This window comes from Pseudoliparis swirei, chromosome 20, assembly GCF_029220125.1.
Source record: "Pseudoliparis swirei isolate HS2019 ecotype Mariana Trench chromosome 20, NWPU_hadal_v1, whole genome shotgun sequence".
Taxonomy (NCBI): domain Eukaryota; kingdom Metazoa; phylum Chordata; class Actinopteri; order Perciformes; family Liparidae; genus Pseudoliparis; species Pseudoliparis swirei.
Genome location: NC_079407.1, coordinates 18,346,761 through 18,373,296, shown reverse-complemented (window position 1 = coordinate 18,373,296; position 26,536 = coordinate 18,346,761). Strand labels below are relative to the sequence as shown.

At 41.3% G+C, this 26,536-nt stretch overlaps 3 protein-coding genes and 1 long non-coding RNA gene across 5 annotated transcripts; 2 read left to right on the top strand and 2 right to left on the bottom strand.

Moving 5' to 3' along the window:
* Window positions 1–34: 34 nt before the first annotated feature.
* Window positions 35–13,532, bottom strand: LOC130210303 (protein Smaug homolog 2). 2 transcript variants are annotated; one of them, XR_008834783.1, is made up of 14 exons: window positions 13,231–13,532; window positions 10,711–11,225; window positions 10,068–10,538; window positions 9,534–9,776; window positions 9,292–9,401; window positions 8,903–8,989; window positions 8,306–8,579; window positions 7,911–7,996; window positions 7,536–7,651; window positions 7,115–7,313; window positions 6,499–6,625; window positions 3,734–3,817; window positions 2,782–2,884; window positions 35–2,606 (listed from the first exon to the last, which is right to left on the bottom strand). XR_008834783.1 is itself a non-coding variant. In XM_056440395.1 (13 exons), the coding sequence occupies exons 2-13, from the start codon at window positions 10,904–10,906 to the stop codon at window positions 2,856–2,858; spliced, it is 2,022 nt and encodes a 673-aa protein (XP_056296370.1). In that variant the 5' UTR covers window positions 10,907–11,225; window positions 13,231–13,532; the 3' UTR covers window positions 35–2,855. The 2 variants fall into 2 exon arrangements, 1 of the variants encoding a protein (XP_056296370.1); XM_056440395.1 differs by having other exon boundaries at window positions 35–2,884.
* A 1,446-nt stretch (window positions 13,533–14,978) lies between these two features.
* Window positions 14,979–16,718, top strand: gmfg (glia maturation factor, gamma). The gene is made up of 7 exons (XM_056440403.1): window positions 14,979–15,076; window positions 15,487–15,583; window positions 15,717–15,766; window positions 15,853–15,904; window positions 16,016–16,096; window positions 16,317–16,390; window positions 16,558–16,718. Exons 1-7 carry the CDS (start codon window positions 15,074–15,076, stop codon window positions 16,627–16,629), a joined length of 429 nt encoding a protein of 142 aa, XP_056296378.1. The 5' UTR covers window positions 14,979–15,073; the 3' UTR covers window positions 16,630–16,718.
* Window positions 16,719–16,957: 239 nt separating this feature from the next.
* Window positions 16,958–23,461, bottom strand: paf1 (PAF1 homolog, Paf1/RNA polymerase II complex component). Its single transcript, XM_056440397.1, is given in 16 exon segments — window positions 16,958–17,751; window positions 17,903–17,978; window positions 18,408–18,513; window positions 18,741–18,869; window positions 18,969–19,085; window positions 19,190–19,293; window positions 19,526–19,594; window positions 19,734–19,839; window positions 19,950–20,051; window positions 20,136–20,202; window positions 20,306–20,427; window positions 20,514–20,559; window positions 20,562–20,605; window positions 20,729–20,758; window positions 21,383–22,855; window positions 22,953–23,461. Coding segments are annotated over 15 exon segments (1,620 nt in total). The 5' UTR covers window positions 21,430–22,855; window positions 22,953–23,461; the 3' UTR covers window positions 16,958–17,296.
* Window positions 23,462–24,634: 1,173 nt separating this feature from the next.
* LOC130210310 (uncharacterized) lies at window positions 24,635–25,678 on the top strand. Its single transcript, XR_008834784.1, has 2 exons — window positions 24,635–25,363; window positions 25,453–25,678. It is a non-coding gene; the product is annotated as an uncharacterized LOC130210310 (long non-coding RNA).
* Window positions 25,679–26,536: the final 858 nt, after the last annotated feature.

Sequence of the window (26,536 nt, the reverse complement as noted above, 5' to 3'; positions counted from 1 at the left end):
TTGTGTAGAAAAGTAAACAGACACAAACCACAAGTGAAGTTGCAAAAGAACTGAACCTCTTTATTTGGACTGTCAATAATCCGGCGGATGCTGCACTTCAGACCATTCACACATATGGGTGACAGTAGAAAAGTAGAGTAAGCATGGGATGCAAAAGGTTCATCAAATATTAGAAAATGTCCGGGGAGTCATTATAATTAAATATAAATTGTACACGACATATATGCAATGTAGCCTACAGCTGGCTGCATTAATTCAAGAATGAAGCCTGACAGGGACATTAACATGATTGTAGGTACACTCGGTAGGCATCTCAGTATGACACAGGCTCTGTACCTCATGGATGCTTGGCATGTGAAGAACCACCAGGCTGAACTTGTGAAGTGCATTTCCCAACTCACTTCACGTTTCGCTGGAATGTAAACACGGAGTAAACACATTCCTTGGCCTGTTATTAGTGTTCTGTTTACTCATAATCACATGATTCGTGGCTCAGATAAGCAGTCATCCCCTGCTGCATCTTCATTATGCACAGACACTTGCAGAGATATGCGGCACTGGTACCTATATGCGTCTATTTGCAGGAACATGTAAGCTGTCCAAAGCAAGAGGCTATGAAAAGGAGAATCTGAGCCATTTGTAACATAACAGATGTAATATACAGTATAGTGAATAGTTTAAAAAAAAGATAGCTGAGTCTTAAAGTTGTCAGCATTGGTAACTCTCAGAAGTCCCCGACGGGCAGGAGTGTGATGCTTTTAGCAAGTCAGATCTATCCAAGAGCCTGCTCTGAAGAAATCCATGACTAGAATACTACTGAAGACCATTAATTCAACATATTGAGGATGCTGGAGCTGTGCATTGCAGGCACCGCAGGAACAGTTTATCAGGACATGATAGTTAACAGTTCAGTAACAAGGCCAGGAAAGATAATTTTCTCAAGTCATCGCATTACCAGAGAAACAGACGTTACATGGCTCAGATCTCACTTGAAAAAACCTCCTGAGACTCATGGATTATATGAGGGGGTAGAAGGCTTTTGTTTTCAGGCTCTACCCAGCCGGCTCATGTGCGAGAAGGCGTCAGTTCTTTAATGCGTTACACAGTGAGACAATGGGTATTCATGACATCACAAAACATGAATTGGGCATTATCCCAGAGATATGTAAACAGTGACATTTAGGCGGTATAGATATACATCATGTGTTGCAAGATGTCTGCTCTTCAGCTGTCGGTGTCTCTGCTCACCATCAACCACCATGTCCTCTATCTACAACAGTGCTGTATTAGTGTGGCAAAACATGCGATTATAGAAAATAAGCATAAGTTATCAATATCAAGGGAGAGTAAAAAATACAATTGGACAAGATCTGTAAATAACCGTCTTTACTTGACAGACCTCCTATGGCTCTGCTGAAATAAAATGTGAATGGTTATCCCTGCCTTATGATGCAACCAAAAGTGATCCAAAAGTTAAGACCATATTACACATACATGCACCTCCGCTCTGCCACATTCAAAGACAGAGGCCGTAAAAGACGAGTTTTTGGATTCAACACTGATACCACATGATAATGTTCGGGTTCTGAGACTGAAACACATTGATACACAAACAGAAAATATGGACACCGTCAAGCACCTTGAAAAGTATGAATCATCAAATCATCACTTTGGCCGTTTGAGGAAGAGGGCCACCAGAGGGTGAGGCGCTGCGCACCGGGGAAGTTATTACATCAAGCTTCATTTCCCAGAGCCAATCGTCAGGAGGCCGGGGGGTTGAGATGCGTTTCATTTAGTTTTCTCACCGAGCATTAGAGTGAGTAAATTGAAACCATTCTACCCTCCTCGCTTTGATGAATTCAATATCAAATCAGCTCTTGCACAGCACATACCAGGCCCACCCTTATTCATCCCTCTTGGGATTACTCGGCACAAAATGAGATTCATCATCATTCACGTAGCAGGGCATAAAATAACAGACACATTTGTAGCTGGCATAAATTATTCGGTCTGTTGTTCTTTAAAAAATAATAATTCTGTTGCAGTTTACTACAACTATCCTTCTCAAAGAAACCATCGCACAACCCTTCTCTTTGGCTTTGTAGACGTTTAGAGGAGGACGGTCACTTCTGCTTCGACTGTGTTCAGGGGGAAAAAGAAAGACAAAAAAAGGGCATGTCTATGGTAGAATTACAAGCTCTTCCCCCAATTCTTTTGGTCCTCTCTTTCGGGGAGCGGATTAAAAGAACCAAAGGAAAGCCGATTGAGTTTCAACCGACACAAACCTTCACTAGCACTGGTTATAGAATAATCAGGGTGGTTCGGAAGCGGACTGGCGACTGCATCTTCGGGCCAATTACAGTTAGGTGGCTGGTAAAAGAGATCATTTACTCAAAGTGCCTCACTTCTGGCTGGACATTTTCTGAATCTACATTGTATGTGGTGGAGAGGCTGTGGCTGTCGGTGTGTTCTGCAAAGAAGCCTTGCTCCAAGCCAGGAGGAAAAGAAGAGTAACTCATCGGGCCGAACCCCTTTACGACAGCACCAATCCACCGGTTTTCTCTCAGGCCACAGCAAACTGAGCCTCTGCACATCATGTCACAGTCCTGCAGGTGACATGGAGCAGTTTGCTTTTTTCGGTCCTGCAATATAATAATCATCTGTATTCCATTTTTAATAAACTTAGTTGTATATAATAAAGTACAAAAATATTAGAGAACATATACACAGTTTTGTTGTCATTTTTGTAGTGACTGCTTTGCCTGGTTTTCTGAAGCATACGTATGTGTATCTTTGTGCTGGGTGATGAGGAACTGAACAGGCCTCAACTGAAGTGTGTTTTTCCTTTCTTCTTTTCATATTGTTGATGTCCGGTCTGTTCCATCTGAGGAAAAGACATTCAAAATCATATATTGTACCGTTCACATTTCATCCTGAAACAGAGTAGTTCTTCTCCCAAGGTTTCCACGGATGTTTGTGCGTTCATTGCAAAAAGTGTTATGGTATGTCAGCCATTGAAGTATATCTTATATATTAGATGTTTCTAGATAAATAGCAGCACTATGCTGAATTACCGTACGTATCCTCCCTATTACATTGGAGCTACCGTTGCCAACAAATGCATTTGTGAACAGTATAAATAGCGAAACATTGCTGTTGAAATAAGATGTTTTAATTACAATCTGTGGATAAATTCCAGTGTGTACTGTTTAATCTTGGACGTGCAGAAAATAAGGCAAAATAGGCTAAACTAAATGTATGCGTGTCAGTAACCTTATCTGTATCTGAGAAATGCCCAGAATTTCATCAAAATCAATAATGCAACAGGGATACTTTAATACATCAACCACAGAATATTCAGCAAGTGTTTGTCACATTGATGCAAATTTAGTCGTTCGAGAACACCATGTGACACACAAAGGGAAGCCTTGTGTCTCTCTCCGCAAGAGGACCCCGGTTGTGACTTGACTAATGATATTGTATAAATTAGATGTTATTAAAAAAAAAAAAAAAAAAAAAAAAAAAATATGAATTATAAAAGTCAACATACCCTTTCATCTATACTTGCAGATGAGAACTTGTGTGCATGTGTGAATAAATTAGCATGTATTGCCTTCCTGGAAGTTAAATCCTTTGTCACGGCCAAGTTAGAATACATAAAAAGATGTGAGGGTCTAGTGGGAGGTTTGCCAGTTCGTGACCTCTTTAGTTTCAGGTTGCGACGGACACTTACCCCCTAAGGCATGCTCTGTCATACTGAGGCACAGTGACTCCAGCGTGGGGTTGATCTCCAGGTCAGCACCCGGAACTTGGCATTCTGTTGGAATTAATAAAATCAAGCACACATCTTAGTACACAGGAAGGAGAAGTAACATCTATCTTACTGTCAGGATTTCCAAAAAGTCAACTTCTTTCACACTCTTAATTTACAAAAGCAGGTGTGTATTTATTTTCTCCAAATAAAGTATGTTTAACCATGATGTATTTGACAATTTTCCATCATCAGTGCACAAATCTGCCATATCTGGTTTAAGGGTAAAATACCCAGTTGATGTGTGCTGATAAACAACTGTTATTATGTGTGTGTAATGTTCATTTGACCTGATGATAATCAGAACCAGGTGATTATAACTGTATTGAGTAGTTCTGTTGTCAGCCACACAAACAAAACAAGGACCCTTTTCACTGAGGTACCGCAGTTCTGTATTCTGTGTTAAGCAAGAGTCACAGCTTGAATTTCACACACTTGAGATGTATTATGATGTCAGGTGTGAACGGTCCCGAGTGGATGCACACATGATATATAATACTGGTCGAAGGAGGGACCGAGCCTGAGTAAGCTTGAGAGTGAAACCTCAGTACTCAGGGCAGCGATGACCATTTGGGTCTCGATTGTAACCCTCGACTGATCATTATACTCAGTTACAAGACTGTGGGGGGATGAGTTGTGCTGAGACAGGTTTAAATTGGATCATTTTGAGTTTCCAGAAGAACAACTCTTTTAAATTGGGGCGCATGCCACATGTTTGCAACACTCCTTTTGAAGTGCAGCCGAGGACCTGTCGCACGCCATATCCTGCTCTCCCCCCTCGTTTCATTTATGCATCTATACGGCCCTATCCATCAAAAAATACCCCAAAACTAGAACGGGCACTCGGTAGAGCGCATACCTTCGCATATCACAAGATTGGGCATTGAATTATGAACACGTTGGCATTAGTTGCAGGCCAATTGGAAAAAAAATTACTGTGCTATGGTAAAAAGAAGATTTTAACCTTTTTATGACCTTGACCTTTAACCCGATTGATCCCAATATCTAATCAAATGGTCCCCGGATAATAACCAATCATCTCACCAAATTTCATGCGATTCGGTTTAATACTTTTAGTGTTATGCGAGTAACACGCATACAAATAAATAAATAAATACACGGCGATCAAAACATAACCTTCCGCATTTTCAATGCGAAGGTAATAATTTGAAAAGCCATATACCTAGACGTTGCTAGACATGACAGGTCTTGTGGGTGTCGGGCATGTCAGTGCTTGTAACTTGAGCACGGTTATGGCAGCCATGTGGTTAGAATATAGTTTCTATGGAAACATCCTTTGTTGACTGAAAAATGACGTGACAGGTGAATATACAAAGCTCATGTGTGGCACCTGGCACACCAGACTCAGTCATCCAAATTGATGTAAACTGTAGGAGGTGACAGATTGTTTACTGCAACATGCCACCAAGTTGTCTTGTCAATTTGTTCTTGGCAGCTCTCTGTTTGGCATTATTATTATTGCTGTCAAATCTGCCAATTCAAAATTATTTCCAATTTAGCGTGACATTTTTTAAATGTCACTTTAAAAATGAAGACATGTTGGGAACCCTTGTGTAGAATGTAAACATCAGATTGAGGCTGCATTCCCACTAATCCAAGCGTTGCCGCAATGACTACAGGCTTATTTGTGATTGTGGGCTCATTAACACCAAGAGACTGCACAACGATTAACGCCATTTGTTCCCTCACGGCATGGCCGTGAAGCTCTGGATCGCCGGTTCCGTGATTGGCCACCAAACGAGCGACATCGAGTTTCATTTTTTTTTCTTTCTTCAAAGTTTCCCCCAATGGGGTAGGGAAAAGACACAAACCACATTCTAATAAGTGGTAGGACTGGCGTCGTCGCCACAACGCCTACTTTGGTGAGAATGCAGTCAAAGGGGCCATTCACAAGTTTCATTATTTGTACCCTAAGATCCACTGTTTTCAGTGTAGATGCACGGAAGCACGGACAAGAGCAAGAGCAACTCAGTCGAGGTGCACAAGCATTCCAAAGTGCCTGTTTTTCAGGGCACAACAGCTGCGCCCCAAGATAAAAATAGTGCAACTTATGGAACGCGACAGTGTGCACCGCATGTGACGCCAACGCTGTCAGACACCGTTTCTTTCTTCCTGAAATATAAGTCTCAGGGTTCTTACACATTTTGACCAATGGATTTCCAGGACTTTTTCATAACTTTAAACCAAATTTCCATGACCAAACTGAAATCTCGGTATAAACATGAAAAAGGTAGAAAATGTTGAGAGCGTACGCCGGCTTATATTTTGAGCGTCTTTCTTAAAAAAACATATACATTATTTCAAACTCTGCGTAAATGAACATGTGATTATAACACATTTCCATGACTTTTCCAAAACTTTTATGATTTAAGTTTTTTCCATGACTTTTCCAGGCCTGGAAATGACCATTTTGAAAATTCCATGACGTTTCCAGGTTTTCCATGACCGTGCGAACCCTGAGTCTGCTGTAAACATATGGCGGCAAGTCACAACATCAGGTTGAACGCTCAACTAAATTGACGCAGACAAGTATTGCCCCAAGCATGATAGTGGGGCACGGCGGGTATTTTTATGTGAATGGCCTCTTATTGGGACTGGGATAGCCTGTGGGTAAGTGCATACACCATGTTAAAGAAGAATGAAAGAGGCTTGACGTCACACAATACCTTGCTGCTGGAACATGAGCATGGTTTGCGGGGAGGTGTGAACAGGGAGCGAGTGGGTTCGCTGCACAGAGCTGCGACTCTGACTCGGCATGCTGTTACTGCCCCCAGGGTTAGCAAACCACAGGTTCTATAGAGGAAAACACAAATTCTCATTACGCAGATGCCACTCATTTTAAAACGGTTTGCTTATTTTTCACCTCAGTCGGCAAAAGGAAGCCCTTCAAGCTTTGATATTAAATCACTTCATATCAAAATGTGATTCCTAACCCCTTGTCCTGTCGTGCGTGTGTGTGTGTGTGTGTGTGTGTACTGATTTAAGTGCCACGTCTCTTGTTTACAAAAGTCCTTTTAAGATTCCTTAGACATGTCATCAAGCAGGTAAATTTGGCCTTCAGATATAGTGACTGGAAATATTGAAGAAAAACTCATAAGCATCAACACATCTTATTGAGTTTCATAAACAGTAACAGGAACAAAAACAAATGAAAAATCTCCAAACAAGTGAGAAAAAAAACATGACATGATTGACGAATTAGATCCATTTTTTCCCAACCATATAAAAGGGTAAAGTAACAAACTGGTGGGAAAATGCTCATCCAATGACCGGAACACTGACTTGTCTCCCCTGGCCTGCCAGCGCAGGATTAGTGAGTGTGTGGCGCGGAGACGCTCCCCCGATGCCGCCGGGACTCAGAAGACCGATGCGTCCGGCTGGAAGTCCACGAGGAGTCAGCTGGAACGGCCTTTGTCCCCGCCGCCCTACAACTCCACTCACAGAGCCTGCTGTGGGGAGGGAGTTGGACCCATAGGTCCAGCTGCAGTTTAAAAAAAGAAAAGAGAAAAAAAAAGAAGCAAACATCAGAATTCAATGCGAGCTCCCACACTGAATGTTTAGTTATAGACACGACTTCCTGTTCCGAAGTGCTCGTTATTTGAAAGAGAAAGAATCAAAGTGAGAGACAGTGGGGACGAGTGCAGGGAAAATGCAACATTCAGCTGAAGGAGATCAAAGGCACGGAGGGCCAGCAGAGGCTCACCCTTTCTGTCGGTACACAGGCATGTCCAGCATAGCTTTCCGAGGAAACAGGCGGAGCAGTTTGAGGACCTGCTGCTTCCAGGAAACCTGCCTTTTCTTGTGAGTTTCTGTGAAGGCCTGACAGCAGAAGTACAAAAACCTTCAATATTCCAAGAGCGTTACCCAGGGTTCATAGACATGTTGACCAATGGATTTCCATGACTTTAAACCAAATGTCCATGACCAAACCTTTCTTGTCAATTTGTCTTTATGGTATTGTCAATATGAATGTATTATCTATTGTACTGCAAGACTACCATTAGATGAACTTTCAACAATATACACAAATGCACACATACAAATGAAATAAATGAAAACTGTATCTTCAGGTCCTCACCTCATGAGTCAGACACTTCTCAATAAGCTGAAGGTAACAGCTGATATTCTCCTCATCTGGCCTTGACACCAGCAACTGGGTGCACACTGAAACAAACAGAAGCCAGGGTTTATATATTAATATCAATGAAGTGCATATGGATCTTAGAGATGTATAACATCATGACGGTAGAAATGAATAGTAAATTAATTATCTCTGCGTTTTATGTTGAATGCTGACATGGGCATACAATGATAGCTTAATCGCATTGTTACAGTGTTTTATAATGCTGCAAATGGTTTCGTATGCGCGTGTTCACAAAGTTTTAAGAGCGCTTAAGGACAACACGCATAACGACCTCTGTCGGCGATCTACATGGACGCAATTTCAATCTTGAAAAAAACACTTCCTTTTACCTTTACCCATGACACGGGTGAACTGTCCAGCAATGTCGCCGTCCGAGATGGGTGTGGCTGAGGAGTCTCCATCACAGGGAGGGGGGTGGTGGGACTGGAAGCCCTCTGAGGCCGGCTCTTTGTCTGCTCCTGTTTGTGTGGCGTCTGTCGGGGAGGTGGCTGCATCTGGGGCAATCGGTGCCGCACTGGGAAGGCCGCAGGCCTTCATGGGCGTGACAATGATCTGTTGCAGCTCCTGGAGGGCGTTACGCAGGTTGCCCCCTTCCAAAATATCCTGCCAGGAGATCGCAGCATTAGAGTCTAAGCTATTCAGAGGTTGTGTGGGGTTTACGGGTGGTGTTGGAAGCAGACGGGAAGATATGAAAACTGTATATCTGCATGTCAGACTAAGGCACTGCAAACATTTCCTATGCCGGTGAGCAGAAAGGGAATATATCAATGAAACTAAATCAAGGGTCACATGATCATTAACGAGTACATACTCAAATACTTTCTTAAAACCGGTACAAGCGAAAACTTCAAGACATTGAGACTAAACTCTGTTGACCCCTTTTGCAAATATTAGACGAACTTATTAACAGTAACGCATTGAATTACCTTTTCTAAAGACTTGAGCACACTCTGCCTCTCTCGCAGTTTCTGGATACTCAAGGCGATCTTATGCCGTGCTCCTTTAGTGACGTTCTAAAAAGAAGAGAGAGAAAGAAAGAAGGTGCCTTAAGAGAGAGACAAGTCTTTTTGTGTGAGAACACTGTGCAATTCATGCAGTTAATAAATAACAAACCTAATCACCATGTGTTTCATTAAAGCCAAGGGGCAGAGGCAAGATCACACTATTTATACGTGCGACTGGTTCAATATAACTGTCGGGTGCATTGCTTAATTTCACGCCTCATTGAGAGCTTAGGTATCATCCGCTTTGAGGACAGTTATGTTCACAATTGATAAGGAGGGTGGAGTAATCAAAGCCAAGAAGGCATAAAAACCTGCGACTCCAGGTGGTGCTCTGTGAGAATCATCATCTCATCATAGGTCATCTGGGAAAAAAGTGATGCGTATTTATGAAGACGGAGACTCTTCAACCACGCAGGAACATCTAGAAGAAATACACACCAAGGGACACAAAAAAAGAAATGTTACATCTCGGCTTCTATCACCAAAGCTGTTTGCTGTACGGGGCTTTTGCCCACGCAGAATACCGTGGCTCCGTTAGGTCATGAACTCTGACCTCTCATGCCACTGCCATCCTCATGGAAGGTGTTGCGACTGGAGCCTTGTTCATCTGTCTGCTCACTGCCTGAGGAGGCGACGCTGCTTTGGGGTGAGAGGGGAGCGTGGTCTGTGAGGATGAAGTTCTGCCTGCCCCCTATGTCATCATGGCTAACCCACTCAGAGACACAAGCCTGGGGACTGGAAGGAATCAAGGACATGGCCTTCTTTAGAGGGCTGGGCTGCATCTGTCCACCCAGACCTGGCCAGAGAAACAATGAAGATATGAGAAGAAAAAAAACGAAATTCTGAGGCATTTGCATGAAAGAAATTGAAGACACTCTAGATAGATAGATAGATAGATAGATATATACTTTATTAATCCCCAAGGGGAAATTTGTCGTGACAGTAGCAGCAACACACAAGAATAAAAACAAAACACAAAATATAAGAAACAGGGATGAAAGATATAGAAGACTCTAAGACCTTTAACAACAAGCACATTGTTTGCACAATATGGGGGATGCCTATATTGGACAATGGCACACATTACCTGTGTTATTGCTGTTGATGGGAGAGGAGATCCCGCCTGGGAAAGGCATGTGTCCATTCTGGCCTGCTGGAGACGTACTGGATGAGGGGGACTGTTCGTGCCACGCGAGGCCGGGGTCCAGAGCCTCAGTGGAGCTGGGCCATTCATCTGAGCCCTGACGCGGATGGTAGGGGCTAGATGGGGGTCGGGGGGCATAGCCACTGGATAGGTGCTCCTCTAGGTGATTTAGCCACATGGCCAGAGAGGTGCGGTCATCCAGTGTTGTGGCAGGGTGGATGAGCGCATAGGACAGCAGCTGCCTGCTTTCTTCCACAAACAGGCTACTCTCAATCGTGTGACTCAACACCTTCTGCAGCAGCTTCATGTACTCACATTTGGCCTCACTGTTGCGTGGCTGCAGCAGAGGCAGGTGGGAGAGCAGCAAGGACACAACTTTTTCCTTCGGCTCTTGATGCCACTGGCTGACAATGGCTAATAACAAAGAGCAAACAGAGGATTTCACCAGCAATTCATTATCAATTACTAGTTTCATATCGGCCTTCTTCAGTTTGAGGAAAAGATGGAACTGGTAATGTTATATAAATCAGAGATAATCAATTATATTGAATAAAGTACTCATATAATATGTAAACTTCTCAGCTACCTGCATTGTTGGCCTCAGCTTCCAGGATGTGGATCTCTGTGCAGTCTGCCAGCCAGTGTTCAAGGCAGATGTGTAAGAAGCGAGCTTGGGTGCGGGACACCCTCTTCAGGAGGGACAACAGTGCCACCGTCTGTTCACACTCATTCCAGCCCTTGAACCAATCTGTGAGGATACCTACCTGGTCTCGGAACATCATGGCGTGTCTCCTTGGTAAGGAGAATGGGAATGTGTGGATGGGCGTACGGGAAAGACTGCAATCTCAGACGCAAACGGTCTCAGTCTCACCCCGCACAGCGGGGTCCTATTTGTGACAGTCCTGGGATCCCCTCAGACTGGACCGAGGGGCCCTCACATGATTCAGGTGCAGAAGGAGCTGCAGACGAGGATGCCGTGTAGATTATTGGGAAGATGTCTGATGAAATGGCTTGAAGTGTTTCAATTGTAGTGGGCGGTGATACGAATCGGAAAAGCGTTGTTTTTCACCGTGGCATGTTCAGGATCACATCATCTGTGCCCTATCAGAATCAACACAAGGAAAAAGAGAAAGATCTTAAATGACAATTAATCCCATCGCAAATTGGTTAATCTTTTCTAATTGTACTGCATTCAGCATGACAACAACACAGTTATATAATATATATATATATATATGAGCATAAATACGTGGACCAATTTTGTTCATCCCACAGACGGAGTACTGGAATATGATATTAGACAGTTTTGTTTGTGCACATATGTCCTAATTTGTATAATGATAAGTGAGTGACAAAATTAATTTCCAACTGTGTCAAGGTGTGTAGAATCTGATATGAATAAGAGATCAAAGCACACACCAATATAAGACGGACACACTGCTCGCACCTGTTATGATATGCAATAGCATCAAATTGGAGTTTTAGAATGTTCCCAACTAAATGAGAAGTGAACTTTTTTTTGTATTGTTCCATTTTCAGTTATCACTGGGACTTTTAGGATAATCATGACCGCGTCATAGAAACTCCTGCCAATATTGCCCACGCTGCTTGACTTGATAATGACATGGACAGCTAAAATAATCCAAAAGATTAGATTTCAGGTCATTAACGCTAAAAGCAACGCTTAACACAAACAACTGAATGAGGCTGCTTTCCAACGAATGCTGCACTTTTGTGAACGCAGCATAAGGACCGCCTTCAGTGGAAGGCATTTACAACAGATGGGCTATTAATATATAAAGCTATATCTATCTATCTATATATATATATATATATATTACATTACATGTCATTTAGCAGACGCTTTTATCCAAAGCGACTTACAATAAGTGCATTCAACCTAGAGTACAAACTAAGAATACAGAAAGTAACATTTCCTCAACATTGTCGAACTTCAAAAGTACCATAATAAGAGCTATTTAAGTGCCACTGAAGTGCAAATCTGTGATTTAATCCAGATATAGTCGGAAAAGATGTGTTTTCAGTTTCCGGCGGAAGATGTAGAGACTTTCTGCTGTCCTGATGTCAGTGGGGAGCTCATTCCCCCACTGTGGAATGTGTATGTATATATATATATATAGAGAGAGAGAGAGAGAGACAGCTATATCTATCTATATATCTATAGCAAGGGTATGTTAACGTTAAATGCCAAAAGTATGAAGTGCCAACTGTTGCACTTGTAACATCATGAGATATGTTGATTGAAGAACAATCCTGTTTCTGACTCTAGGCTGTGGTCAGAAGACAGTTGTTATGGTTATCTCTGTGAGTTATTACTCCTGAAACAGGTTCACGTTAAACACAGGAACCTGGCATTAGATAGCGAATAGCTAGAGTTAGAATGTTCTAGTTACGTTATGCTGCTCGAAGCCGAATGACTAAACACAATAAAGACATTCCATGTCAGAGAACCACAGAAAAATGCTTCGATACACGCTTCAGGATTCCAAAAATTACCCGACAACCCCCAAACTAGTGCTCGTAAATTGTTGCATTGCGCTCGTTTTGAACACGGGATGTTTTTGTCAATCTGCTTAAATAGGTTGTCAAATATTGTGTATGAAAGTGGTACTTTGTGATTTAAACAACAACAAAATACCAAGAAGGAAAACGGCAAATCGCTCGCAGTCGGTTAACTCGCTAGTTAACCGTTTGACCATCGTCTCGGATTTAATCCATCCACACAAGTGCAGTACAAAGGGCTTCGCCAGCAGATGTCCCCATTTGTGACTCTTATCAAATGCTTCGAAACAGTAAAACATTTGTTACACACAATGTACATACAACATAGTAAGTCGGTGCTTTATAAAGCCTCGTTTCCCCCCCATCACACCTCATCACCGGCTCGGTGAGGGACGAGGGATTCAGGGAGTTTGGTCCTTCCGTTAAAGCCGTTGCTACGTAACGTTACTTCAATCTTAGCGATGCAGACGTTGACGTTAAAACGCAGTTTTAATCGACAGCTGGTTGTAGCTAGCTAGTCGACTGGGTGAAGTTATGTTAGTTGTGATTACCAATAAACAGTCTCAAAAGGTTTGTTGTTTACCTGTGTCAGTTGTCACTGGTTAGCGAGCTAGGCTAAAGTGCTACTGCATAGCTAGCTCGACGGTAGGGATCGCCGAGTGCTAGCGCTAGCTTCTTAGCTAGCAAATGTTGCTATTAGATGCAATAACGTTAGCTTAGCTGAAAGAAGCGTAGAGTTCGATCCCGTACGAGGTATTCCTAAGGATATTCCTTCACAGCGGCAAGCTCCTGTGGTTTTAAACACACCATGTTAAAGAATGTATGTACAAAATGTTTATTGCAGTGCAAAAAATAAAGAGTGTACGCCTGGACAAATCTACTTCGATTTTGAGTTGACGCAAGACGTGAGTGCGACGTCACATGTCTGACGTTACGCAGTGTGTTGTTCCTCCCACTGTCTAGTCTGTGAAAAAAACGCTCGCACCCTGATATGTAAACACATGGGGCATCAGCCCCGAGCTTCATACCATGCTCATGAACGAACTGGTAAAAACAGATTATGCCTTGTTATTTAAGTAAAAGGCGGCACTATTGGAAAAAAAGAAGAAAGAAAACATGAAAACCAGAAGACGTCCAAATGCGCCGACATTACATTTTCCCAAAGCCCCGGTGGATTCCATTCAAATTGCCCATTTTCCTGACAAACCGCCCTAAAACTAAATATACGTACTTTAGAGTGATTTAAAGCAGCAACACCTCACTTTGGAGAAGCTAGAAGAGCTAATGTCTGGCCAAGGAATGTGAACCCCCTATGGCCAACCACTTGAATTGCAGCCTACTCCTTAACAACACGTTTATGCCGGCTCTTTTTATGTTTTATATTGTTAGAGGATGTAATATTAGATGATTATGTTATATAGGGAATAGTCTGTGTTGAAACAGAGAGTCGATTTCAAACATACCCATCTTTTGAAATTGAAAATGGACAAGATTGTTCTAGGATTTGTGATAAAGACAAAGGTCTTCACATAGTGGGTTCTGTTGAGGTTTAATCTACACCAAATAACTGATGTTACATTTATCTGAATGTGTTGAAAGCATAATGTCTTGTAGTTGCGACCAGTTGTCACAGCCAGTGTTTGCTTTGAGCTGTCAGAGGCAAAACACACACCACTGAACACGGAGGGAAAGAGAACTGCTTCAACATCACTGATTTGGGTCGGGCCAGAGCTGTAACAGGCCTAAAGTGTCCACCAGTAGGGAGCAGTAACAGGAACCATTGTTTATGAAGACATACACGTTCTACTTTTGATGTTTACATAGCTTATGTTATACTGCATACATTTCTATACTTTTACTTAGATACATTTAAAAAGTGGTTGTGATGTTTGTTTAAAGCAATTGAGGAAGCTTTTGAGCTCTGCAAGTTTCTATTTGAAGCCCATCCTGTATGGTACTGTGAAGTGAAAGTAACCCTAATCAGACCAATGATAACACTCAAATGTGACAGACAACATAGTGACATTGTGCTTCTTCAACTTTAAAATGGATCCATTCAACACAATACCCTCTGTCATACTCAGATGTATAGGTTATATATATATATATATATATCATTGACAGTCACCAAAATCTCTGCAACACCTCCTCCAGTATCACTCTCCTCTCCCCTTCCAAATTACACTCAAGTCTTCACGAACACTTTGAAATTCTTAAAGCATTACATACATAAAAAGATATTACGATTCTTTTGTGCAACACTCGGCTGAGCTGTTGTGAAAACAGGAAGCCGCACTGCTGCATTCCCGCCCTCCCTTGACATCAGGAGGATCTTGACAGTCGAGAGTAGCTCTCAGTTTGTCAGCCGGTTTCACACAAACAAGTCTCACCTTGAAAACAGGGAGGCAGGAACGGATCCTTTGAGAATGGTATGTGAATCTGCTGCAGTTGCTGGAAAGATTTTGCTTTGCTTTTGAAATGTGCTCAACTTGAACTGTCATTCCTATACGTTTGTGTTTGTGTGTGTGTTTTTCCCCGTGAACCATTGTGACACAAGTCGACCATCCACCTCTCTCTTTAACACAGGAAACTACATTCTTGCATGTCGCAGCAAAAACATTTCCTGCCCTCAATATGTCAGAATAGTTTTATGAATGTTTAATGCAAACACGCAAGAACCTCAACATCGGAACAGATGGAGCCAATGTCTCTTGCGCCTCCTTTCTTTGTTTCTATTTCTGGCCCGTAGACTAAGCCACATAACTTTTTAACCGTAACATATTGTAATGTAAGCAAGACTGTCACATTTGGACTGATGTACGTTTACGCCATTTTGCAGTCGAGCACGCTGGTTGTGTGTGAAGTGGATGAGAGTCTGAAAGCTAAACTGAGAAAGTTTAGATTTCGAAAAGAGACCAACAATGCTGCCATACTAAGTAAGTAGCACACACTATTGATGAATGTAAACACATCAGTTTATGATCACAGATTTAAATCCCGTATAAATATCGGTGCATTAATAAATATGAAACAGTACCAAAAGTCTAAATAATCATTTTGATTTCTTAGTGAAAATAGACAAGGAGAAACAGATGGTTATCCTTGAAAAGGAATATGAGGCAAGTGAAATTTGTTTTTTAGGGGGGGGGGGCGATGGGGAGGGAGTTTATTCTGCATTTAAAGTCAAATCAACTTTGTCTTTTAGGACATCTCACTGGATGAGTTGAGAGATGAACTCCCAGAGCGGCAACCCAGATATCCTTCTTATCCCTTTTAAAGAATGTATCAAGGTCCTTAAATTCACACAAAGCACGTCAGTGCTTAAAAGCTAAAAAAAAAGTCTTACATTTCTTGACAGAATTGCACATTCATGGTCTACAGCTACAAATATGTCCATGCTGATGGAAGGGTGTCTTACCCTCTGTGTTTCATATTCTCCAGTCCAGTGGGTAAGTAATAACATTATCTTAAATCAAAAGTAATCTGCCTCCCTGGATAAATATGGTTCTTCTTAGTAGACTATAACGGTCGAATGATCAGGCACCTCCTTTGGTCTTAAATCTACTTCATTCTTAATTGTCACAACGAAGGTGGCATTTGTTGGATTTGAGGAATGTTTGATGAGTGAAATTACAGAATCCCTTTGAATAACACATTTAATTTGAACAGGATGTAAGCCAGAGCAACAGATGATGTATGCAGGCAGCAAGAATCGACTGGTGCAAGCTGCAGAGCTCACAAAGGTAATGATCTAAAAACCATTGAGACCACGGTCTGTTATGACTCGGATGAGATCATTCAAATGGGACAATTAGTGAATATAAAACCAAACCCTAACTATTGTGAAGTTGATAGGTATTGTCGAGTTGTCTATTAACTTCTTTTTTAATTGTCTCCGTTACTCCATGAGGTCTTTGAAACCAGAAATACTGATGACTTGACAGAAGAATGGCTGAGGAACCAGTTGGGATTTTTTGGCTGAATATGCAGTCCTATCAGTCCGTTTCTTTGTTCATTGATTGTAGTTTGCAATTTATGTGCTCACTATTAAATGATTTACTCTGAATGAAAGCTTTGATTTGTCAGTTTTACTCTGAAAATGATAATTGTAGATATGAATATTCTCATATTTTCTCTTAGTAAAGTCTGAACAGACTTCCAAAATAAAGAAAATTATATATAAATAAATAAAAGTGTAGCACAAACACTCCTTTACCAACCCTAAAAAATAAGATGCTACGTTTATGTGATTACTTGCAGGTTCTCCAACTGTCAAAAAGGGAAAAACAACAACCTGTGACCACTGTTTCTTAAAAAAAAAAATCACCTGCATTTATTTTATCATCGGTTTTAAAGCCGTAACACAGTCAAAACAAGACATTTTTAAATGATCCTGAACGGAATATCTGACAAAAAAACTGAAGAAATGGCAAACAAATAGCTATTAGTGCAAATGTTGAATCTACAATTAAAAACTGACTGACGAGAGATGTCCCCTGTCCAAAACCAATGAGCACCTCCCACACCTGTAATTTGATATTTGCAACCATACAGAAACTACATCCCCAGAATGCACTATTAAGGTCAGTGACAGAGTAGCACTGCCATGTTTGAACATAAAGGGAACAAAGGTGTCCGTGCCACAGATTCTATTCACTGTCACTGGCATCGCTGGAATCGGAGCCTCGCTCACTTCCACTGCCACTCTGGGCCCGGGTCTCGGAGCGGTCGCTGCTGCGGTCGCTGCGCGCTGGAGAGGCACTGCGACTCCTGCTGCCCCCTCGGTTCCCCCTTTCATCCTCACTCCCACTGCCCTCCGCCGCGCTGCTCCTGGCTGAGTTCTTGTTGTTCTCGTGGTCCTCACTGTCATCGTCGCTGCCGAAGATCTCCTCCTCGTCTCGCATTTCCCTGGTCCTATCCTCGCCGCTCTCACTTCCACTGCCGCTCGTCTTCCTCTTACGCTTCTTTTCGGCCGCTGCCGCCTCCTCCTCTTTGCCCTCCTCTTTGCCCTCCTCTGCCTTTTGAACCGGTTCTTCTTCTTCCCGCTCGGATTCACTGCCAGAGTTCTCCGCCTCACTGCCGCTGCCCTTCTCTTTATCGTCACCTGGAGAAAACAATTAGAATATCACAGACAGAAATAGAAGCAGAATAAAAATATGTGAAAGACCCGACAACTATTGCAGTGCAGCAGGTAGCCAAATAAGTACAAACACAGTGATGAGAATTGCACATGTAGAGTATATAATAAAGCTGACCAGAGTCCCGCAGGTCCTTATCCAAGTCTTCTTCATCTTCTGGCTCATGGTTCTCCAGCTGAGCTTTACGTGCATCCTAGGAATCAAAATAACAGAGAAGCAGCCATCAGTACACTACTCCGGTTTAATAAATAAAGCTTAGAGATAATACTATAACAGTTCCAGCTATTAGATTAATAGTCAGATTGGAAAGGATTTGTAAAAACCAAAGACAACAAATAAATCCATATTACTGTGTTTTGAACAAATCACCTCCCCTAATTGAATCTTGTACTTGTTTAGATGTTTACAAATACAAATATATAAATGTTATTCCCTTACTTTTGTGTCTAATTGAAAGACACAGTAAGCTTTAATTAGATTTTTTTTTTTTAAATCACTAATCTTAATTCAAAGTGTTCTCAAACAATAAGTGATACAGATACCTTTAATAAAATAAGAAAAATCAAAAAAAAAGATTTCAGTCTAACATCACGACAATCGTGAAAGTAAAAAGCAAACTTACCTGGGCTTCGAGTTCCTTCTCGTTCATGTCTCTGTGCTTACACACCAGCACTGCGTTAGTGGTGGACTGAGCTCCAGCCTTGGCTCTCCTCTTGCTCAGACGCACCCTGTAGGAAAGAAAGAAGAAAGGCGGTGAGAGGACAAGGCCCAACAGGTTCTCATTTAACGCCCATTAGTCGTGGGACTGTTTGTTTTGTGCCTTTTTTAATAAATCTATGACAAACTCTAAAACATCAACATTTGTGTTTGATCTAATAAACACCAGCTGCATATCGGCATTTCATCATGTTGATGTGTACCAACAAACAAGTCTCTTCTCCGATCAACGACTTACCGGGTCTCCAGCTCATTGTAGTAAACACCATCTCCATCTCTGAAGATAAAGAAGTAGTTCTCTTCATAACCCTTGCTGGCTTTGTTCTTGACGTTCCAGTTGTACTCCCTGGCTATCTTGTAATCATACCTGCAAAACAGAAAGAAAAAAAAGCACCGTTATTACTTCCTGTTGTACAAGCAAAACAAAGTAGCAAAGGGATGATTTTCTTAACATATGTTCACATACAAGTCCTCAGGCATATAATCCATCCCCTCATCGCTGTCTCTCTTCCGCTTGCGAATTGTTTCTTCATGAGGCAGGAAGTAAGCCACAAACTGATTTCCTTCCTCATCCATCATACCCCTGGATTGAAGAAACATGAAACATAATTAGTGTTTATGCAAAAAATTTAACATTTCAACAGACATCTAGAAAAATGATACTTGAATGAATGATACTGTAAATACCTGATCATGGCCTGAGACATCATGTCCACTCCTGTTGGACTTGAGAAGTCTTTAGGTGCAGGATCAGAGTCAAAGATGACCTGAGCACATGGGTTGATCCACATCTGCAGAAAGAGACCAAAGTAATTATATAAATATGTAAAGGCCCAGTTTGTCAGTTAAAAATATCTTATACTGACAACAAAAAAAGAAGCAACTCGAGACAGATTGTTTTGTAAAGTTGCATGGAGTATTAAATACGTTTCCTTCTGTGCACTTCTCCTGTGCCTGTGGCATTCCATTTGAAATCATACACAGAGACTCAAAGTAAATAAACAGAGTGAACTTATAGTTTACCTTGAAGTCGGGGAACACAGGTAGTACCTCCACAGGAGTAACTCTGGGTTTACTGTAGTGCTGTAAAACCTGGAGAGAAACAACACGTTTACAAACTATAGCACATTTCTTTAAGTCCAAAAATGTGGTTCAAAGTGCTGATTTGCAGCCGAGAGCTGCACATTTCAAACGCGTCTCTACTTCTGCAGGCTCGTCAGAGCTCACTCACTGATTTCTGTGCATCCTCAAATGTTTTCTCAATCGCACAAATCTGGCTGTCTCTGTCCTTGTAGATTTCTTCTTCTGTAAACTGCTGTTTGACAGACACACCAATTCTAAACACAAAACATAATTAGATTCTACACACACACACACACTTTCTCAGACACAAACAAAGCTATCTACTATTCAGTCATTTTAACGTGAACACATTTCCCCAACTCACTTGACTTCCACTTTCTCGTTGGAAACACCGTATCTGTTAAACTCCGCAGAAATATATTCCGTCTTTCTCATCCAAGGGACCACCTTGGCATGCTGCTGTGACCTTAGAGGCAAGATAAAAATGTTTAAACAAAATATCATCTCATGAATCAATAAGACCATAAAGTTGCCTATTCAGCACTCTTACCTCTTCGAACTGGCCGGAGCCTGGATGTCTTCTTCCAACAGTTTTTCATCAGCAGGATCCAGCATTACTAATAATTTGAAAGAATCGTTCAGTCTACACGGACATTTGAAAAAGCACAGTAATGTCTGAATAACAAAAACAAAGTTATATGTAACAACAACTAGACTTACCATTTGGGTCTATGTGGTACGTGTCTGGGTTGATGAGATCAATGGTGACCCCAAGGTCTGGCTCAGTCAGGAGCTCATGTTTGTGTTGCTTCTCAAGAGAAGTGGCTTTATATTGTACAAACCTGCCACGAAAAAAAATGAAATGTCAAGATGTGCCCATGTTCATGGGCTTGGACTCCGCCTGTGGATGGAGAGGCTGGATGTTTACCTGCGCTGATCAAATGGATATGTGATGAATTTGGGGTCAAAGGGATGTCAGGAAGGCTGTTGCAGTACTTCACTCGACAGACCACCCCTGACCTGTCATGGGCACAAACGGACAGGACATACACAGTTTGGGTTTAAGTGCCACTTTTTAAAAAAGCAGGCACTCAACATGACTGTACACAATAGTAAAAAGTCATCCGTGCTAAATCTCATTACCTCTCTGGAACAGTCCTATGAGAAGATGGCCTGATGGAAGAGAAGACAGAAAAGTATTATGAGCTAACGATCGAGTGTGAAACTTAAATGTTTCTTTCAAAGGGAATTTAAGAATGCACTGCCGTCTGTAACCTTTTCTTATTGTGCTTTTGATGGATTCATTAAATAAAGCGCGATTATTTGTTGTTCTCTGAATGCAAATGCTTTCCATTCAGTTACTGTCTGAGTAATTCACATTACAACGAAGGACAGCTAATGCTTCATGTTCTGCCTCGTTACTAACTTCACGTTACAGTTAGCATTCGAACTGGCTAACTTTAGCTGTCTTACAAAAAAACAAAAAACGGGTTCAGTTTTCATTAACAATGATGGCCTGTACATTTTTTAAATATAAATTAAACTATTAAATTACATTTGACTGGATGAATACTCACGTAACGCCATGTTAAATGTGTAATTAGCGCCAAATTACTCGAGTAACGGAAGTTAACTGGAGCTAAGCTTCCGTCTAACTAGCATCGTGAGCTAACTTTGAACACACTTGACTTGGATCTGCTTTAGCGTCTCCTCCGTCACGCGACCATGAAGTTCCCACTGAAGACGACCGGACAGGTCAACGACCGCGTAACATGTGAGGTTATGTGTTGTACTTGCCTGTGGCCGTCTTCTCGTTGAGACTGCGTCTGGATCGTTGGAGCCATGTTTACGACAAACTGCTCACAACTGAAAACAGTTATTCGTTTGCACAAATAATCAACACAAATACTCCAGATGACTAACGAAGTCCTCGATGCACGTAAATCCACAAACAACCATTAAAATCGGTCTCTCATCAGAATGTATACGGCATTGTTTGGAAAAGGCTGATGACCCGGCGGTGGACCGACTTTCCTTCTGCGCCGTGAGCGCCCCCTGCTGGCCTGGCATGTGCGCTGTTGAGCTGCGCAGTGGAGCGTTCAGAGGAAAGAAACTCGCCCTTAAAAATACTTTTATTGAGCACATTTTTACAAAACAATATTGACATTGTTTGCCTTAAAATGAGACCAAACCTATCTGCTGGTTTTGTTCAAAAGCAAACCCTTTAATTGACGGAAGGAATGCCAAACTATCTTGGCAGATTAATATTCTCACATGCTTGCAAACAGTTGCCGATTTAAAATGTATTTTACTTTTATTTCATTAACTCGATACAATACTGATATATTGCTTTCAGAGAAGATTCCTAATCCCATCTTTAGATACACACAAACAGGGCTGCATTCCAAATCACACACATTTTTTTTGTACTTTTAGTACATACTGCAGTGGCCCTTACAGTTGCATGCATTCAATTGGGACCGACTCCATCATAATAGTGCACCCTGAACTTTGACGCTCTCGCTATATCTGATTATAAGCATGCTGGCTTGCATCCTGAAAAATGGGACCGGATGCAGTCAAACATCTGGATATTCTTGACATACAGCATTCATCATACGATGTAGAATATGTTGCTTGTTTCAGTAAAAATAAAAATTAGAACATACGGTCCACTTTTTGAGCTTTTGATTCCATTGCAGCAAATTTAGCTTTTTTCAGTTAGTAAATACGGATCCTTATATCTGGATAGAGATACAAGCCAACTGAGCAAAATTCATCAGCAAATAAAGGCCACAATTTATAACTTATAGCAGGTTTACTGCAATCTGATATTTAAAACACAAATACAGCCGCAGACAGCAACAACTTGCATAGAACGGCATGTTATCAAAACTCTGTCTTTACCAAATGGACTTAAAAGAAAGACTAAGCAAACCATTCATTCTGCTGCCCCAAAATCTTAAAGTAAAAATGTAAATTTCACATTGGTGGGCATGATACACATCAATCACTGAGGACCTCCTTCTACAGCTTAGTTGCTGCTTCATTCATTCTGCACGTTTACATCACCTATGACCAAAAAGGGGCCTACATTTAGAGATGTTACCTAGGACTGTATACAACAGTGCAAGGCAGTCAACACAAAGAAAAAACAGCTATTGCTCTCCATCACTTGTTCTTCAGTCAAAGAACTGCCTTTATTGAGTCCTTTAAGTGGCATTCTTTCCGCCTCATGTCTGCATCTCTGTCTGAATATGGGTATCCACTCTGTGGAGAGAGCAACACGATTATACCCTGGACGCAAATGGCTCATATTTCACATGGTTATAAACTCAATTATGAAGGATCGAAATACAAGTATTACCTGCTCAACATATATATCATCTGTCCAGGATCATCTGCAAATGCCTTGTAACATAAAAGAAAAGGAAAAAAAGAAAAAAAGAGTTATATTAAGGCATAGTGTTCATTTACCCATGAACCCAGTACACACACTACTGATTCTATAATGGTCATTGTCCATTAGGCCGTAAGTGTGTTACCATCTATCAGTCCAGGAAGGGCTTAAGGACTCTTTTTGGTCCAAATGTGGGTGCTATCAAGAAATTGGAGATGTCATTCTAACTTTTCTTTTCTCCCTCTACTTCCAAGTACGTTGACAAATAAGTTTTTGCAAGGATAAAAAAGTCATAGATCGGGGCCCGTGACAAATAGAAGTTTGTCTCTCTTTTGGTTACATGGCTTACTTGATAGTAATGTAAGGGGTTTACATAAGTGTAAGACTATATATATAAATATACAATATACTTTTCTGTTTTGTCGAATAATGAACAAATTATTAGGAATATATAAAGCACATAAAAAAAAAACCTTTCTTACCCATCTCCCCAGTAGTAAAAAGCCCGGTCCTGGTAGAACATTGACAGAAACAGCCAAACACTTATTGTCTCGACCCAGAAGATAACAAACAGGAACCAAAGCGATGACAGCACGACTTCACACAACATCCTGGAGCTCTGCGAGTACACTACACATACAGTAAGAATAAGTGATGCCTTCTGGCATATGATCCTCAAATTTATACCGTGAATACAAAAAGTGTCCTGACTTTTCAAGAGTAATTCTTCCAATATGTATCTGCCGTCAGGGAACACAGTTTGTCATAACCGTATAACATAACGGTGAATACATACAAATTTGAAATATTGGAAATAGTATTTCATACATTATTCATTTGTATAGCATATTTCATTCATCATTATTGGTATAGCATAATAGGTTAAGGCTCATTCATCCCAAATATATTTTCTAAATCATATCTATAGTAGGCCTACGTCATTAAGTATTACTATAACTAGGTAAACTAGAATTACACAACCCTAAATCAACATTTTGTGGGGAACAAAATCAAGTAAGGATCATAGGTTTATATACACTGTAAAATAAAGTTTACCAAGATTAAAAGCCTTACAAAGATGTTGCCACTATACTGGCTAACCTCATTTAATTTAGCTGTTTGAAGTAGAGATAATAAATCAGTGTCTACACGTTTCAGATTTACGTTACACGTCTACTCTTCGGCCTAACGTGTGCACTCTACAACACACACGTTCGCGTTAGCGGCAGAAGTCAATGTTACTCCACTTTGTGAAACGTTACTGTCACCCATACCGAGCTGTCGGGTCAATATCCTCGATGCAGGGACAATAATAATGTTTCTTCAGCGTCAGTGACGTCTACTGTTATAGCTTGGCAGCTAAAGTCGTGATACAACTAGCTTAACAGTTTTAAAGCTCTTTGTCTGTGTGACATCAGCTAATGATATGTTGCTTTTTAACTTTACAAGCCGAGACATAAACGCATTATTAACGTATGTACGCTTAACGTGTTGATTGCTTCGCCAGAGCAAGAATGTAAATGTGAAGACGACAAAGTTCACAAGGGACAAACTGCCGCTTACAGCAAACGTAAAGTTACATTAGTCATATATCCAACTATTATTGTTAACCGGGAGAATATCAATTAATGACTCGACTATTTACTCACTCAAGTAAACGGCTCTTGTACTGTCATTCCTTTCATAGGCGACAGTCACAGTTGTTTGCAAAACTCGTCACGTATCACGTTGCATGTATTTCCGCTTCAGGAACGAGGCTATTAAATAAAGGCATGGCAGATGTTTGGGGTTTGGCGCATGCGCAGTTCAACCGTAACATTGAAGCGACTGCAGACAGACAGTAGAAAAAAGGACTCGAGTCCGTTTAGGTGCAATCTGGTTGCGAACGGCCGCCTGGACTCAGGGTGGGTAAACTCGTGAGAATTACAGACCAGACTTAACTGCGCATGTGTTGAGCCTCAATATTATGACGCAAGACATTACCTATTTTAACGCTCCTTGCTCGGGGATATCATTGGCTGAGTAATTCCTAGTCCTCCTGTATGGCGCAGTACTGTCGTGCAATTACATACTAGAGCAGACATGGGCAAACTACGGCCCGTTAGGCTTTTTAATCCGGCCCGCCGAACTTGTCCAAATCGCGACTTTGTTTACTTCCGGTGTGCGTTGGCGCGGAAAGTACTCGTCACACAAAACCCTTCACCATGATTTGTCAATCCGTTTGTCTGTCAAACAACAACCAATGAACACTCAGTAAATCACAAGGGACCCGCCCACCACACAGGTGGGGCTCATTTAGAAACAGCTGCAGTGATTTTGGCGAGCAGCGCGGAGCCACGAGGAGGAACACGCAGCCAGAAGAGAGCCACTTGGACCGGGTAAGAGTCTTTACTACACGTTAGTGTCCCGGTGTCCGTCCCGGTGTCCGTAACTTGTGCGCGCTGCTGACGAGTCTTGTATTTTACAGAGAGGATTCACCAGCGCCTGCAGCTCCACCTGCCCGGCCAGCAGAGAGCTCTCGTGCCCCTGAGGACCACCAGCATGACACGATGACATGATGTTATTATAGTGAAGCCATATTGTAAATAGTCTGTCAATAGTTGTGTTCTGTTTTCTATTTCACAACATGTATATAATGTAGATTTTTTTTTTTAATGTACAACACATTTATAATAAAAAAAAATTAATGGTCATTTTTTATTTGCACACACCCCATGAAACTTTATCTGCAATATGAAGTCATTTCTCAGTCCCATCTTTATCATTTTGGTGAATGTGTGACAAGACCACATCATTTTTACTAAAAAAACATGAATACAAAATTTGGTTTTCCTCATTTATTCAATTCAGTTTATTTGTAGAGCCCAATTTCATAAATTACAAATTTGTCTCGGAGTGCTTTACAATCTGTGCATATAGACATCCCTGACCTTTGACCTCACATCGGATCAGGAACAACAGAGGAGGATCCCTCTCCAGGATGGACAGGTGCAATTACATGTATCTAGCATTGTATTCAGATATTTCACTGCTTTTGTGAACCTATGACCTTTGGTAAACTAATTTCAAACACCCAAACAGTTGGTCCACATGAGTAAATGTGTGTTTTCAGAAGAGATATGAATAATTTTTAAAAATCGTTCAATTGTCAGCTTTAGGGTCATATTTTCTCGAGTAAAGCGCTGTCAGTCTGTTTGTGACGGGTTCATCCACATGCTGACCAGATGACGCCGCACATCGCCCTGACTTTAAAGACCCCTTTCTAGTTTCTGCTGCAGGCAGGATATTTAATAAAGTCTATATCTCAGGACAATCCGTCCATTATTTTGCGGGGTTTAAAACAATTAGAAATTATTGAGCTTGAGTACTTCGTTGGGTAATAATTTGTTTTGAATGTTGAAAGTGATTCCATTGATCTCTTTCCAGTAAATGTTGATTACTTTAACTTTGCACCTTAAATTGAAATGTATAAAAAACAGACGCAATCTCCAGGTTTAATAAATTACATTGCGTGTCCAAATGCTCCTGACCCGGCCCCTCTGTCACATTTT

Bases quoted from the DNA above. Each gene is read 5' to 3' on its own strand.
- LOC130210303 (XM_056440395.1), bottom strand. From the start codon at position 10,906: ATGATGTTCCGAGACCAGGTAGGTATCCTCACAGATTGGTTCAAGGGC. The intron at 8,580-8,902 runs GTAATTCAATGC...ATCTCCTGGCAG, and splicing joins TGCTCAAGTCTTTAGAAAAG to GATATTTTGGAAGGGGGCAA. The intron at 7,997-8,305 runs GTAAAAGGAAGT...TGTTTGTTTCAG, and splicing joins CACCCGTGTCATGGGTAAAG to TGTGCACCCAGTTGCTGGTG.
- gmfg (XM_056440403.1), top strand. The intron at 15,767-15,852 runs GCAAGTGAAATT...TTTGTCTTTTAG, and splicing joins TCCTTGAAAAGGAATATGAG to GACATCTCACTGGATGAGTT. The intron at 16,097-16,316 runs GTAAGTAATAAC...TAATTTGAACAG, and splicing joins CATATTCTCCAGTCCAGTGG to GATGTAAGCCAGAGCAACAG.